The following is a 17,990-nucleotide window of genomic DNA, read 5'->3' as shown; positions in this document are numbered from 1 at the left end:
TGATCAGAAGTGCATGTTGTTAAAGACAATTATCCCCCCCCCAAAAAAAACCCCTTGAGTACATTAGTGACTTTGGCTGGATAAATTTGATACACAAAGAATGCCATCATTAATGTGCTAACTAGGTCAAAACAATTTACTTACTTAAAAAGTGAAAAAATGTTTGACTCTTTAAACTATTTTAAGCTTTCATTTAATAAAATATGTCATCAAAATATATGAAGTGATACATTTTTTAAAGCATGCTCAATGCAGTAGTAACCCATCTGTCCCTAAATCAACATTTATTGAATGTCTATTATATTCCAACACGAGGAGGGATGAATAAAAAGATGAGTACATACTCCTGGCCCTCAAAAGAGTTGACACTCCATCAGCAAGATACATCTCTAAAGCATGATTTCAATTACCAGTAGAGAGTGATTTGACATGATCTAGAAAAATTTGAAAATGTACATATCTTAGCACCATATTATATATACTTCTAGCATATGCCCTAGAGAAACTCTTGAAGATGAGCACAAGTGATTTATACAATAATTTTATTGCAATACTGCCTCTGATAGTAAAACAGTAGAAGCAATGTAAGTGACCTTCAACAGGGAATGAATAACCAGGAGATTTATACATATAATAGACCACTAACAATGAAAAAGAATGAATTATATTCATTATGGCTAGATCTCAAAAATAAAAGTAAACATGCAAATTGTAGACTCATATATACTTTGTGAGACCAGATATTTAACCATACGACACTAGATATAAATTACATGTGACCACAAACTAAATAATACCACATGTCATGGTTATCCACATACATATTAAAATATTTTTTAAAGCACTTTACATCATCATAGCAGCTGCTCTGGAAGGGAACAATGGGACAACAGTATGAATGTAAGACAACAGAGACTTGAAGTTTATTTGTTTTATTAATTCAAGCAGCAGCAGCAGCAAATTTAATAAAATATTAACAACTGTCAATTTACATGTGATGGGAATACAGCTGTTATTACTCCTTTTTGTATTCTATATTTTTCTTAATTTTTCAAAATAGGAAAATAAAACAAGAATTAAAATCTGATCACATTTCACACTTGCTAAAATCTCATGCTATCATTCTTATTACCTAGAGACTTTCAAATTTCACAGCATGACACTGAAAAAAATTTAACAACCCGGTCCCTTCTTTCTTTTCCAAACCAAATATGAATACTTCCCTACTATCCAGCCTATCAACCTAGTGGCACTGTAACACTCACCACTTATTAAGCATTTCCCATATTTTTCTGATGTTTTATCTTTGTTAATGCTCTTTCCCATTACTGCAATTACCTTACCCTAAAATATGTCTGCTTGCATATTCATCACATCACTACATGTAATTCAAAACTCAGTTCAAATATCACTTACTATTTATAAGATTTTCAGATTCCTTCCTTATCCCTCACATAAGAATAACTATTTTTGCAATTGGTGTTTCTATAGCACTATCATGAGACTAGGATCTTCTCTCTTTGGCAGTGTAACTCTTGTTTAATCCTTCAACACCTCTCACAGTGCCTGGAACATAGTAACTGTTCAAATGCTAATGGAACTGAATGAACATCTGAAACAAATGTTAAGGAATAGAGTACAGAGTTACCAGTTCATGAATACATTAAAATTGCCACTAAATCTTCTGGACAAAAATCAAATGGTACTAGCTTCTGAATCGAAATATCACAAAAATATAAAACACCATGTTTGCAATACAGAGAAGCTTTGTATAAAATACTGCAATTCTATTATTAATTATATTCATATCCATATAAGATTAAGATCAACACTAAATACTAGCTTTCCTCTTTGATAATTTCAGTAATTTTCCTAGAAAATGTTTTAAATACACTCCTGCTGGTACTTGCAGCTTCTCCTGCAATCAATTATCACCCTAAAAAATGATTGTCTACTCATGCTAATAATTAACTTCTTCCTTTGATGTCTCACATCACTGGTCAACAAGTGTTTTAAAGGGAGATAATGTCTTTTGGAAGTTGCTACTTGGTTCAAAGGTGTGTGGATTAGCATTACAGGTAATATATCCATGCAATCCAAAGGGCTAGCAAAGAAAAGTTTGGGAATCTTAACAGATCTGGGTTAGAATTTTGACTTTGACAGCTACCTGTTGTTAACTTCTTTATGCCTCAATTACCTCACTGGTAAAATTGGATAAAAATAGCTACCTCATGTGATAGTTATGAGGATTAATTATACAAAACAGCATAGTACCTGGTAAATTAACAATACTCAATAAAAGATAAATTGTATTAAATATTTTCTATTACCAACAAATGACAGCAAAATCCTGAAATGTAGTTGCTATAGTCTAAAGGTTTGTGTACCCCCAAAACCCATATGTTGAAATCCTAACCTCCAAGATGATAGTATTAGGAAGTGGGATCTTTGGGGAGTGATTAAGTCATAAGGGCAGAGCCCTAATAAATGGGACTAGTACCTTTACAAAATAGGCCACAGGGAGCTTGTTTGCCTTTCTACCATGTGAGAAGGTGTCTATGAACTAGAAAGTAAGCCCTCACCAGATACCAAACCTGCCAGTGCCTTAATCTTGGACTTGTCAGCCTCCACATCTGTGACTAACACATGTCTGTTGTTTGTAAGTTATCCAGTTTATAGTATTTTGGTACAGCAACCCAAATGGACAGAGACCACAATAAGATAAGGTTCAATACCTCTAGGTCACCTCCTTTAGAATGCCACATTCAAGTATCACTGTTCACTGGAAACTACCATTCTGGGTTTAAGTAAATGCGCCATCCATTAAGAGAGGAAAGAACACTGAAGGCAAGTATATACTCTGGATGATTTTGGAGGCTAAAGTGAGTACTTGTTCCTTTTGTATAAAATCCCTCAAAAATGGAAATTATTTATGTCTGGTATTACAATTAAACTCACTTCACAAGGAATATTTGAGAAATAAGACTTAAAGACTATAGTAGGGGGGCTAGGGTTGTGGACAACCAATCTCCTTAATATATTAACTCTTATATATAAACCCATTAATATATTAACTCTATGGTGAACAGTAAGAGTCAGGAAATGGAAGCTGTCACATAATGCTGAATTAACTACTGCTATTTAAACTCTTGATACAAATGTTTATCTTATATACTACTCTAGTTTATTATCAACATGGCTACCAATTTTTTCACCTAACTGCTACAACAGCCTCAAATCACAGCAAAGAGAAAAAAAAAATTAAACTGTCGGTGGCTAACAGGTAAAATCAGACTAGGTGACACTAGGCATTGATACGGCCCAATTCAAATTAGTAAACTGCAGAAAGCAAATAATAGGCTTCAATATCCTCTCTCCTGATAGGAGAGGATAAAAACCTTTATTGAAGCCTTCTTGTGTTTTGTGGCAATGAAACCCATTTGGTGCTTTACCTCTTAATCTCATTTAGTCTGATCCTCATAAGAACATGTATGAAGTAGTATCCTTTCTGCAAGGAAGCAAAACAAAGTGCAAAAATTAAGATAACTAAAGCAAGTCACGTGAGTATGCATCAAGGTTTTAACTGAGTTCTGTGCAACTCAAAAATGGTGTTTGCCTCCATCTCCCCTTAAAATGCTTTCAGCCTGGGGGGTGGGTGGGGGGAAAGCCTGGAGAGGTGAATTTGATCCTGTATCATTCATGTAAGCCTCCAAAGGATAAAATTTAAAACAAGATTGTTACAGCAGCAGCCAAAGGACTCTAAGAGAAGTCACAGAATTATAAAACTAGTAAAATATCAACTAAGAGATTGAAAAGTAAACATTCACAATTAACTTTCAAGAAATCAACTTTCAATTAGGAAACTTTAATCATTTCCCTATAACTTTCTGAAATCTATTCATAGTACATTACTATTTTTTTTTTTTTTTTTTTTTTTTGAGACGGAGTCTTGCTCTGTCGCCCAGGCTGGAGTGCAGTGACCGGATCTCAGCTCACTACAAGCTCCACCTCCCGAGTTCACGCTATTCTCCTGCCTCAGCCTCTGGAGTAGCTGGGACTACAGGTGCCCGCCACCTCGCCCGGCTAGGTTTTTTTTTGTATTTTTTAGTAGAGACGGGGTTTCACCGTGTCAGCCAGGATGGTCTCGATCTCCTGACCTCGTGATCCACCCATCTCGGCCTCCCAAAGTGCTGGGATTACAGGCTTGAGCCACCGCGCCCGGCCTATTACTATTTTCTTGACAACTGAGTAATCTATAATAGTTTACAGCCCAATTATTCAGAGTACAAAATGTAAAAAATAGACCAAATACACACGTAACACATACAGATCTACATCAAAAATGCTCTGACATAGGACATAGCACAGAAGCTATTTTTGGAATAACTCATAAAATTCCAGTACTTTAAAACATCGGCCTATATAACAAATGACATGTAATCTATCTGACCTCATCATTTTACAACGAAATAAAAAGCCACCCAAAGAGCTTCTCTGTCCAAAAAGTAGAGAAGCAGAATCTGGTACAGGGAAATTAAAGAAGCAGAGGAAATATACTTAACTGAGGTTTCTAGATCATTAACAACTATATGCTCAAACTAAATATGACTTAAAAATAGCTTTGTGGTATGCACTATTCAGAAGTGATATAAAACCTATCACTAGAAGAGAGAGACACATACAATATGCTAGACCCTCACTGCAGTTGTACTCCTCAAATCTATTTGTATAGTCAACATAAGAGTTTTACAGCAAATGCAAACTATACCTATGTAGGTACATGACACTTGTCTCACTATTCTGCATCTAAGGCCAGGCGCGGTGGCTCACACCTGTAATCCCAGCACTTTGGGAGGCCGAGGTGGGCGAATCATGAGGTCAGGAGTTCAAGACCAGCCTGACCAACATGGTGGAACCCCATCTCTACTAAAAATACAAAAAAAATTAGCTGGGCATGGTGGCTTACACCTGTAATCCCAGCTACTCAGGAGGCTGAGGCAGGAGAATCTCTTGAACCCAGGAAGTGGAGGTTGCAGTGAGCTGAGATCGCGCCATTGCACTCCAGCCTGGGCTACAGAGCGAAACTCCGTCTCAAAAAGAAAAAAAAAAGAAAAAAAATTCTACATCTAAGTCCTGAGTCCTCTGCTTCACTATAACTCATTTAAGGCATATCACTGTCCTCACTTTCCACATGAATAAAATTTCTCCCTCATAACCACAAGAATCCTTCCTCTATTCTAAAGTTTATCTTACTTAAACCAGTGCCACAAATAAAAATGTTCTACTATCTTACTACTTTGTGTAAAATGGTAAGATCATCCTGTAGCATTGTAAATACAATTTTTTAAAATAACTTAAGAAGAAATTTTCCCATTAAGGTTACATAAAGAACAAAAATGTAAAACAAACCATAACATCAGCAGAAACCATCAGCAGAAACTTATAGAGGCATTATATCCTTATAGTTACATCAAGGACACAAAAGCTATGCCACAGAAATACACAAAGACAATGCTGCCATCTAAAGGCCAAGATATAATATGAAAAGATGCATGTATATTCAAATACTACCAAAACAGCTTGATAGTTTAAGTCAGCAAAGTTTATACGAAAACTATGCCACCATTATTTTTAGACTATGCAATTAAACTATAATACTCTTTTTGAGAAGATTCAGTTTATTAAGAGAATTAGCAAAATAATTTGACTGATTATCAGTATTTGTCAAAGCATAGGTGAAATTCTTTTGGTATTCTTTCTGACAGTGTTCTCTGTACATACCTGTATTAGTTGCTAATTTAAAATATTTGCTGTTACATTATTAAGAATACGTGTCAAAGTAAAAACATTCTAATTACTTTAAATTGTGGCTTTGCAAGTATTTAAATATTTCTCCTTATTTCGTCAATTTTAAAAATACAAACTTCCTATGAGAGGTTAGGTATCAATATCTCAATAATCCAATAAAGAGTTCAAATTATTCTAAATTTCCTTTTCTAAGAAACTTAAATGGGAAGAACTGTAGTGAATGAGCCTTTAAGACTTAGCAAAATTACCTGAAATTTCCAATGAAATGAAAATGTTTAATAAAAAAACTAAATACAAAACTGATTCCCTTAGCATTTAAGTATATAACATCTTTTTAATGTACCAAAATATTAGGAAAAATCTAATGTGAACATAACAAGAACCTTCAAAACATAAACAGTTGCTTTTTTGGGAAACCACTAGCTAAAAATTGTTTGATGTGCCAATAAAACTATTTCTCTACGTTTACTCGACAAGAAAAATATGAGTCAACAAATATCCTATTGCTTGAGAAATAGAAAACTTCTAAATTGAGATCACCATCCTTTAATTTACCTTGGATGTAAAGTGAAAACCAAAAGTTAGATAACAAATACAGTTGTGATGCCATAAAAACTACTATGTTTTACATGTCTCCTATAAGTCAGAGTTTGTACTAGACAATTTAAAGATACAGTGTCATTTAATCCTCGAAACTATAACTAGCAAATAGTAGAGATCAATAACCTCATTTACAAATGAGGTGTAAAGAACTCAAGTAACTTTCCCAGGGTCACAATGCAAGTGAGTGAACACCAGTATTCAAAAATTCAGTGTCTCTAACACAGACCTAACTTATCTTTACAAAATCCTACTGTCTCAAGAATGACTATTACATAATAATTATTAAATGTTATGAACTGCAAGGGGCAATAAAAAGATCTCTTCATTTCTGAAATACAACTAAAAAAGCAAGTCTTCTTTGTGGTTTACTACACATTCAAGACTACCCTGACAACATTTTCAAATACAGACACGCATTGCTTAATGACAGGAAAATGTTATGAGAAATGTGTCACTAGGTAATTTTGTTGTGTGAACATCACAGAATGTACTTAAACATTCTATGAGCTAACAGAAAGCCATGAACTATATGTTATAGCTTTTATTGTTCCTAAGCTGTCAAGCTGAACAGCATGTCACTTTACTGAATACTGCAGGCAACAATACAATGGTATTTCTGTATCTAAACATAGAAAAGGCAAATATACAGTATAATAATCTTACACGACCACTATTATATATGCTGTCCACTGTTAACTCAAAAATTGTTACATGGCCCATGACTGTATGTATGCTATTTTTCAATTTGAAGAACTCCTACTGGTGCCCCCTAGTGACAACTTTTTCTTTTAACTGATACGATGTACCTATCATATAAAAATGTAAATGCTTTGGAATATTATTCAGCCATAAAACATAATAAAGCTCTGATACATGGTAAACGTGAATGAGCCTTGAAAACATCATGCTAAGTGAGACACCAGAAACAAAAGACCATGTATCATGTGATTCCATTTATACAAAATATCTAGAATAGGAAAACCCATAGAGAAAGAAAGTAAATTAGCAGTTGACAGGGACTAGAAGAAGTTAAGGTAAAATGGGGAGTGATAGCTAATGGGCACAGGATTTTTTTCAGGGGTAATGAAAATATTAAAAAATTTGACATTGGTAATGACTGCACAACATGGTAAATATACTAAAAGCCAATGAGTTGTACACTTTAAAGAGTTTTGAAATGTATTTTATGTTAATTACCTCTCAATAAAACAATTGTAAGATTTTTTAAGCATAATACATTAAACACATCTGAGTTATCCATGCACATGCTTAAAATATAAAATTTATGTAATTGCCCATATTATACACTCTAAATTATTGAATCCCATTTTTTATCATACTAAGTAAAAGGCTCTATTTTACAAGAGTACATTTTTCTGGACAATAAAAAAATTCTAACTGTCTAGAATTATCATAATCCCTAGAGATACCAGAAAGAACTAAAACCATAGACTTATGTTTGACAAACAAATTTGATTTTTCCAATTTACCAGTGTTAGTTCACGGTCCACATTTAGAAAAGATGCATCAGCACATGCTAATGAGGGATTTTTAACATGCAGGTACCACACACAAACACCATCTATTCAGTTAAAAGATCCATTTATAAAATCATCACTTTAAAAGAATTTTTGCTTTTGATTAAGTAGTATTTGAACCATCACAAGACAATAAGCAGAAAAAAATTATAAATAAACTTGAAAGAATTCAAAGGTTAGGAACAAAATGAACAACACAAGGATGATAACAAGTACTTACTAATTTGTTTTCCTGCATGTATATCCTTTGTAATTTCAGACAGCCCTTAGCTATGACGATCATGCCTTCATCTGAGATCTTGTAACACTGGCCGAAATGAATATCTTTGAGTTCTCTGCATTTTGAGCCCAGCTGTAAACAAACATATTTAGCTGAATGCTCAAAAAATAACAGAGGCAACATATTTCAAGTGAGATTTTCATATAATTTTTTGAAAATAACCATGTCAGAGTTAAATATTTATGTTACTTGTAAAATAAGATAGAATGTAAGCAATCCATAATTTAAAACAGTAATGTATAAACATTTTTAACCTTCTAATGTACCTCCCTGTTTCAACCAACTCATATTACAAGCCCGCCAAGGTATCTGTATTCCTTAACAGTTCAAAATTACATATTTATCACTCCAGTATTTCTTTTTTAAAGACAGGGTCTCACTGTGTTGCCCAGGCTAGAGTGCAATGGCTCAATCACAGCTCACTACAGCCTCAACCTCCTGGGCTAAAGAGATCCTCTTACCTCAGCCTCCTGAGTAGCTGGGAGTACAGGTGTGTGCCACTACATCTGGCCACTTTTTAAATTTTGTTGTAGAGCTAGGGTCTCACTATGTTGTCCAGACTAGTCTCAAACTCCTGGCCTCAAGCAATCCTCCCACCTCAGCCTCCCATAAAGTGCTGGGATTACAGGTGTGAGCCACTGCACCCAGCCTCTTTAGTGTCTTAATAGTGAGGAAAAAAATATAATACTTAAAGGAATAAATTATAGCATATTCATAAGACTGAGTATTATACAACCACTTAAATTGGAACAAACGTGACAAAAATGTATGTAAGCTGTTATAGTATAATCCAATTTTATAAAGAAATTATGCATAAATGCATACATATGTATTTGTGCACACAAACGGGACTGAAATACATACCAAGGTGTTCACAGTGGTTAATTCTGATTAGTGCATGAGTTTTTATTCCCTTCTGCCTATGAATCTTCTCTAATTTTTTTAACAAACATTGCTTTTGTGAGAAAAAAAAACTTACAAGTTCTGTCTCAAGTAAAGTAATGACATCAGAAATACATGTGAGTTCAGTTACTTTTCCAGGGGTGGTGATAGATATAAACTATATTATTATAATCTAGGCTGCACTACTACCAATAACATATTCCTACAGAAATGTAAACTCCATGAAGTCAGCAGATTATCTATTTTATTAAATAAGGTATCTCTGGTGCCCGGTATCTTACACTTAGTTGACACTTAATAAATATTTGTTAAATGAATGAAAAGGCTGATCAGGATTATGTACTATAAAGAAGCTCATTTTAAGTGGGCAAATACAAGAAACCATGACTGTGGCCTCATACACTACTAAGTTCCACAGTTAATTCATGGGTTCTAACTGGCCCATGGAGAGAATTCAGGGGTTTCAGGAAAGCAGATTTTTTTAAAGTACATGTTCATTTTTTATGTTATCCTTCAACTGAACTTTAGCCTTTCCTTATTATATGAAAAACACTGCAGTAGCTTAGCAATACCTGAGACTTTGTAAGCAATCGAAATCAAAGATTACTTCATATATCACTGTTGCAGATACCTTGAAATATTTTTCATTAGTATTCATCATGCTCATTAGATATCAGATTTTTATTGAATTCATTAAAAAAGGTATATATATTTCTACAACAAATGTACAATGGCATGTCACTATACCTAAGCAAACAAAATCCAAAGCCAACAGTGGGAAAAGCAAAGAAGTCTACTAAAGAACTCTCAACAGACTCACATATGTCTGGCAGTGAGGCTGCGGTTGGGGCTAAAAATACTAGAATTCTTGAAAGTCTGTTGAAAAAGTAGTTAAATCCTCAGATCACCTCCCCATTACTGCACAGTCTGACCTTGCCTTTTTTCCCACAATGCCAAAACAATGTAATCTCTGGAGAGAGGAAACCATAGGGTTTTTGGACTGGGGTATACCACACATAGCTGAGAACCAAAGCACAATGGGGAAAATATGGGGATTTGTGAAAGTTTATTCAGTGAAAACAGAGGAATTCAAAGAAATATTTCTATCCAATTTTCCAGAATGAAAGGGTATCAACTTCCAGACTGGAAGGGCTTATCCATGTGTCCAGCACAAATAATAAAAACAGACACATTGCAATGCAAATCATCATAAAGTTTCAGAAACATGAGTTTAAAGAGATTCTACAGACTTAGAGAGATAAACTTCATATAAAGGATTAGGATGAAAATGCATCAAACTTCTTAACAAAACTAAAAGAAAGCAACAGTCCAATGCCATCAAATTCTGAAGATAAATTATTTCTAACCTAGAATTCTGTGCTCGGGATTCAGACTATGAATTAAGTGTGAAAGTAGAATTAGAGATGTTTTCAGACATACAAGTTATCAAAAGATTTACCTCCCATATACAATGTATCAGGAAGGTATTGGAATCTGTGCTCTATAAAACACGAGAATACACCAAGGGAAAGAAAACATGACATCTGGGTTACAGAAGATCTAACCCAACAGCAAGAGAATGGAAATCTTAAGGATAACGGTGGTAAGATACTAAGATGACCACTAATGCAATCACACTTGTGTACGAGAAGTCCAGACTAGACTATCCCAGGCAAATCTGCTTTAAGGCAGTAAATGTAATGAAGTATTCACATAGAGACATACTAATGCAACTGGAGGAAAGCTTTGGTCTTCATTAGTGTTGAGTATAAAAACTATGTAAAGAAATAAAAAGACATTTATTAATTGCAACGAAAACAAAATGCTTTAGAGAAAAAAAGGTAGGTACATAATTATAGAATGTAAATACTGAATACTTATTTAACAAAAATTATAATAGAATTATGTTGGAAGGATGAGAGGATAACACACAGGGAAGGAAGTATAAGTGAGCTAAATCCCTACCTTTGATAGCAAGGAATCAGCAATAAACAGTCAAAAGTGAGTAAGTTTTTTAAAAAGTACAAACAGACATGGCAGGGGAAAATGTTTTCTCATTCTGTAGGAAGCCAAACTGATCTGATTCCCAGTCTCTTCACTGATTAGTCTGTATTTAATAAACTGGATATTTTCAGCTGGTATGTATACTTCTTCCCCTTGTGAATAAACTGCACACAGGGAGCAAGCAATCTTTACTTCTCTATTTGGGGCCGCTCTGCTGGTCAGCCTAGTCAATGACTAGTCAGTTAGCCAAACTCCAGAGTCAGGTTAACAATCCTATTTAGCACTGTTTGTAAGCAATATTCTCCACCTTAGATTTTCTGAGTGCTAATGCTGACATCTTGCTCCTCCATCACTATTTCTTTGCCATATTTATCAATCTCATAACATCCTGTGCAGTGAATAGGAGGCCTCATGAGACCTCAACAGTTAGTACACCAGCTAGAAACATGGAGAAATAAAGGAACATAATCTATATATTAACAGAAAAAATAAGCGTGGTTTTTGGTGAAGTCTCAGACATCAATGTGTGTGGACAAGTTGGTAGAGCCTCAAGTTAAGACACGTAAATCACAGCGCCGCAGACTGGTAAAATAGTTTAAACTGACTACATGGTGTTTTGACATTGAAAAGTAGCTTTGGTGGCTTTATCTATAAGGAAATGACTTTTCATAGAGGCCACATGGATAACCAAAGATGAGAACCACGTGGATGGCATATGTAGAAATTACCAGCATGTGAGCTAAAGTTAGATATGGGGAACAGTGCCTCACAGGAGAAGCTATTATGATTTACTACTACTGAGTAAAACCATCATTTATTCTCACTACAGAAACTGACACTCTGTTTTAGACATCACTGGATATAACCAGCAAGACCGGACCTAAATCAGTGCCTATCTGCACTAAACACCATTACGCCGTCCATAAATGTCCTAAGTTCCAGACTATCCCAGCATTGTAAAGTCAGTCATTATAACTGATATATTTACAATTTGGCTGACAGACTTTAAATTTCTCAATGTTGTATTCGTCTATGACCCACAGAAAAACATTCAGAGGGCATCAACCAAACCCTACAAAAGCATCACCATTAGGATGCCTTAAATCTAGCACAATTAGTACTCTATCTAAAAACCACAGAAATAGAATACAATTCTTTTTCTTTTTTTTTTTTTTTTTTTTTTTTTTTTTTTTTGAGACAGAGTCTCGTTCTGTCGCCCAGGCTGGAGTGCAGTGGCCGGATCTCAGCTCACTGCAAGCTCCGCCTCCCGGGTTCACGCCATTCTCCTGCCTCAGCCTCCCGAGTAGCTGGGACTGCAGGCGCTCGCCACCTCGCCCGGCTAGATTTTTGTATTTTTTAGTAGAGACGGGGTTTCACCGTGTTAGCCAGGATGGTCTCGATCTCCTGACCTCGTGATCCGCCCGTCTCGGCCTCCCAAAGTGCTGGGATTACAGGCTTGAGCCACCGCGCCCGGCCATTTCTTTTTCTTTTGGAGATGGAGTTTTGCTCTTTCGCCCAGGCTGGAGTGTAGTGTGGCACAATCTCAGCTCACTGCAACCTCTGCCTTCCAGTTTCAAGCGATTCTCCTGCCTCAGCCTCCCGAGTAGCTGAGACTACAAGTGCCCGCCACCACGCCCAGCTAATTTTTGTATTTTTAGTAGAGACGGGGTTTCACTATGTTGGCCAGGCTGATCTCAAACTCCTGACCTCATGGTCCACCTGCCTCAGGCTCCCAAAGTGATGGGATTACAGGCGTGAGCCACTGCGCCTGGCCGAATACAACTCTTTTAAATAAAAAATTATCTATCCAGGAAGACAGTGCTAGAGACACTGGAACTCTACCCTGTCAAAAGGGAGAAATCCTCGTAAGTGCCCTGGCGTCCAGCTGAGACACCAAAAAGATAGTACCTTGAGAGCAAGAACTATGCCTACAGTAAGGCCTATTCTATACCATCCAAGTTAGAGGGATTTGGGAAATATCTTGGGCTTTCCACATAATAAAGCATAAAACTGAACATAAACAAGATAAGGATGATCATTCAGTAACTGTAACACTTGCTTTAAAAGAAAAGATTTCTGGTTTTCAGTCTGGCATGTAAGGAGTTTAGAAGTTGCCACTCTGCTCTAAAAAATAAAAAGCTGAACACACTGAAAAATTAACAATTCTTTTTAGATCCATCAGAGAAATGAAGACACAGACCAAACCACTGCCACAAAACTGCAGAGATAGGCAGATACAGAGAAGAACAACTCACCAGAAGAGAAACTACTACCAGAAACCTCAGCAGGAACCAGGACTAGAGTAGGAAAATCTGAACTCTGCATTTGCCAAAATACTGGAGGCACAGCATAGATAAGTCTGATAATTAAAACTTCCAGGGGAACCTAGTTATAAGACAATACTCATGCTTTTGTGAGTTTTTTTTTTTTTTGAGACGGAGTCTCGCTCTGTCGCCCAGGCTGGAGTGCAGTGGCCGGATCTCAGCTCACTGCAAGCTCTGCCTCCGGGGTTCACGCCATTCTCCTGCCTCAGCCTCCCGGCTTTTGTGAGTTTTATCTACAGGAGCTCTACCAGGTCTTCACGGAGAATACTGGAGAGAAACCACCTCATGCATACAGCAGTGAGAGGACAAAAGTAACCATTTTGAAATATGCCAGAGGATTCCATTATTCTTAACAAGATCTGTCCTCAGGAGGAAGTATTTTACCAGAGCCTAACCTGTGGGAGTTTTGTCAAAGCCTAACCTTCCTAGGGGAAGGGAAATATTGAACTCCAGCCAGCTATAGCCTTCCATGTAAGGAAAGGGATATACCAAACCCGAGCCTTCTCTAGCCATCCTAGCCCACCTAAGCATAAGGGGAAAAAAAGAAACACTAGTAAAGGTGGCCCAGTGGCACAGACTTGCCAAAATATTAAAACCTAATCCTAAAACTATAGATCATTTCCCATCTCCCCACACCTAATCACTATATTACTAAAGGCCCATTTATGAAAGTTGCATTTCCCAGTATAGGTTGAGTATCCCTTATCCAAAATGTTTGGGACTACAGGCATTTTAATTTTTGGATTTTTTTCAGATTTTTGAATATTTGCATTACATTTATCAGTTGAGCAAGCTTAATCTGAAAATCCAAAATCTGAAATGTTCCAATGCGTATTTCCTTTGAGTGCCATGTCAGCTCTCAAAAAGTTTCCAATTTGGAACATACTGGATTTTGGAGTTTTGAATGAGGGACACGCAACCTGTGCATCGTGTCCACATTTCAATGAAAAATTAAAAGGCATACTAACAAGGAAAAGACAATTTCAAGAGACTGGAAAAAGCATCAGAACCAGAGTCAGATATGGCAGGAATGTTGAAATTACCAGACCAGAAATTTTTTAAAACTATGATTAATATGCTAAGAGCTTTAATGGGAAAAGTAGACAACATGCAAGCACCAATAGGCACTATAAAAATATACATTAGTAGACTGGACATGGTTAAGGAAAAACTCTGAGTTTGAGAATATAACAGAAAGTTCCAAAACTGAAAATCAGAAGAAAAAAGACTGAATAAAAATGAACACAGTATCTAAGAATCAGAGAACAACTACAAAAAGTATAACATAAGTGAAAAGTGAATACCAAGACAAGAGACACAGGAACAGAGAAACGTCTGAAGCACCCATGACTGATTTACCCAAATTAATATCAGATACCAAACTACAGACCCAAGAAGTTCAGAGAATACCATGAAGGAAAACTGCAAACAAACAAACAAAAAACTACACCTAGGCATATCATTTTCAAACTACAAGAAATCAAAGGTTAAAAAAAAAAGAAAGAAAGAAAAAGTAAGAAATCTAGAAAGAAGCCAGAGGATAAAAACACCTTACCTACAGAGGGGCAAAAATAAAATTATATCTAACTTTTCCTTAGAAACCATGCAATCAAGAAGAAAGTAGAGTTAAATATTTAAAGTTCTGAGTGGAAAAAAAACCCACCAACCTAGAATTCTATAGCCTGTGAAATTATCTTTCAAAAGTGAAGGAGAAATAAAGACTTTCTCAAACAAAAAATGAGGGAATTTATTGCCACTAGACCTGCCTCACAAGAAACGATAAAAGAAGTTTTTCAGAAACAAGGAAAATGAGACAGGTCAGAAATTTGAATCTATACAAAGAAACAATGCATCAGAGAAAGACTAATGAAGGTAAAATAAAAACATTTATTTTCCTTATTCTTAATTAAGCTAGCAGATAACAATTTGCTCAAAATAATAATGATGTATTTCATCATATACACACATATATATGCATATATATGGGAAATAAATAGTATCAATAATATAAGGGATGAAAAACTTTATTTATTTATTTTTGAGACAGTCTCATTCTGTCCCTAGTCTGGAGTACAGTGGCTTGATCTTGGCTCACTGCAACCTCCGCCTCCCATGTTCAAGCAATACTTGTGCCTCAGCCTCCTGAATAGTTGGAATTACAGCCGTGCACCACCACACCTGGCTAATTTTTGTATTTTTAGTAGAGATGGGGTTTTGCCGTGTTGGCCAGGCTGGTCTCGAACTCCTGACCTCAAGTAATCCACCTGCCTCAGCCTCCCAAAGTGCTGGAATTTCAGGCATGAGCCACTGCACCCAGCCAGAAAATTTTAAAATATTTTGTTATTATAAGATATTTTCACTACCTGTGATGCAGTACAAAGTTATCTGAAAGTGGATTTGAATTGGTTGTAAATGTATATTGTGAATTCTAGGATAACCACTCTAAAAAGTAAAAGAAAAAAACCAACTATGATTGATTGCTAAGAAAGAGAGAAAAATGAATCATTAAAATGCTCAATTAAAACCACAAAAGGCAGAAAAAGCATGGAAGACAAAAATATTAGCAAAGGACTAGGGGAGCAAATAGTAAACATTAACAGATATGGTAGATATTAATTCAACTACAGAAATAATCTCTTTAAACATCAGTGGTCTAAAATTACCAATTAAAAGACAGATTGTCAAAATGGATCAAAAAACAAGACTCAACTCTACATTGTCTACAAGAAATCTACTTTAAATAGACAGAAATATATAAATTAAAAGTAAATGAATGAAGAAAGATATGCCATATTAATACTAATCAAAAGAAAGCAGAAGTAGCTATATTAATTTCAGACAGCGCAGGCTTCAAAGCAAAGAATGTTATCAGCGATAAAGGGGGACATGATATAATGATAAAGGAGTCAACACTCCAAAAAAAACTTAGAAATCTTTAAAGCATATGTACCTAACAACAGAGCATCAGACTATGTGAAGTAAAAAATGACAGATCCTAGAAGGAGAAATAAATGAATTCATTATTATAGCTGAAGACTCTTACCACATGATCCAGCAATCATGCACTTTGGTTTTTACCTAAAAAAGTTGAAAAATTATGCCCATGCAAAAACCTACACACAGAAGTTTATAGTAGTTTTACTTATAATTACCAGAACTTGGACATGCCCAAAATGTCCTTCAGTATTTGAATGGACAAACTTGTGGTACATAACAGGCAATAGGATATTATTCATTGCTAAAAATAAATGAGCTATGAAAAGACATGCAAGAACCTTAACTGCATACTACTAAGTGAACGAATCCAATCTAAAGGGGTTACATACTACATGATTCCAATTAGAATCATAAACATTTTGGAAGAGTTTACAAAGACAATAAAAACATTAGGGGCTGCCAGGAGTTAGAGGGGAGGAGTGAACAAATAGGCAGAACACAGAGGATTTTTAGAGCAGCGAAAATACTCTATACTGTATCTATAATGGTAGATACATGTCATTATATATTATCCAAACTCATAGAATGTACAATACCAAGAGTGAACCCTAACATAAATTATGGACTTTGGAAATAATGATATATATATCAATGAAGATTTATCAATTATAATAAATGTATCACTCTGGTGGGGGATACTGATAATGGGAGGGGCTATGCATGTGAGCAATAGGAGTATGTAGGAAATATGCAAAATTTCTCAATTTTGAAATGAACCCAAAACTCCTCTTTTAAAAGGCTTTTGAAAGTCAAAAGAGTATTCACAAAAATTAGGCAGCAAACAAAATTTCAAAATTTCAATGAATTCAAAAGTGATCTGGACAGTGAATAAAACTGTAAATTAAGAGAGTTGTAAACTGAGAGAAAAAGTACTTAAAAGCAATCCTTCAGAAATGCTTAAAGAAGAATTACAATTATTAACTAAAATAAAACTGAGAATAGCTATAATAACTTCAGACAGAGCAGACTTCAGAAGAAGAAAAGTTATCAGGGATAAAGAGGGACATACATAATGATAAAAGGGACAATACTCCAGGAAGACATAATAATCCTTAACATGTATTCATCTCACAAAAGAGTGTCAAAATATGTGAAGCAAAAACTGTTAGAACTACAAGGTAAAATGGATAAATTCACTGTTAGAGACCTTAATATCCTCTATCTGAAATGGAAAGATTCAACAGGCAGAAAATTAGTAAAGACATAGTTCAACTCAATAAAACCATTAATTGACTGGATATAATGGACATCTAGAGACCACTTCATCCAGTAGTAGAATACACATTCTTCTCTAACTCACATGGAATATTCACCAAGATAGACCGCATTCCAGGCCATAAAACACACATTCGCAAATTTAAAAGAATAAAAATTATACAATGTCTGCTCTCAGACTACAATAGAAACAAAATAAAAATCAATTACAGGAAAATGACAAAAATACTCCCAAAACACTTAGCGATTTAAATAACACTTTTTTAAAAATAATACTTTAAGTTCTAGGGTACATGTGCACAACGTGCAGGTTTGTTA

The 17,990-nt window shown here is 35.3% G+C and overlaps 1 protein-coding gene across 2 annotated transcripts in view; it reads right to left on the bottom strand.

The window, feature by feature from the left end:
- FBXL17 (F-box and leucine rich repeat protein 17) overlaps positions 1-17,990 on the bottom strand; it is a 550,690-nt gene that overhangs the window by 507,775 nt on the left and 24,925 nt on the right. For both annotated transcript variants that reach the window (XM_033178969.1, XM_033178970.1), the window contains one exon: positions 8,170-8,301. In XM_033178969.1, the coding sequence (XP_033034860.1) occupies positions 8,170-8,301 (132 nt within the window). The remainder of the gene's footprint in view (positions 1-8,169; positions 8,302-17,990) is intronic.

The sequence above is a fragment of the Trachypithecus francoisi genome, unplaced genomic scaffold (genome assembly GCF_009764315.1).
Source record: "Trachypithecus francoisi isolate TF-2019V2 unplaced genomic scaffold, Tfra_2.0 Lachesis_group2, whole genome shotgun sequence".
Taxonomy (NCBI): domain Eukaryota; kingdom Metazoa; phylum Chordata; class Mammalia; order Primates; family Cercopithecidae; genus Trachypithecus; species Trachypithecus francoisi.
The sequence above is the reverse complement of the archived record's forward strand: the minus strand, read 5'-3'. Positions and strand labels throughout refer to the sequence as shown.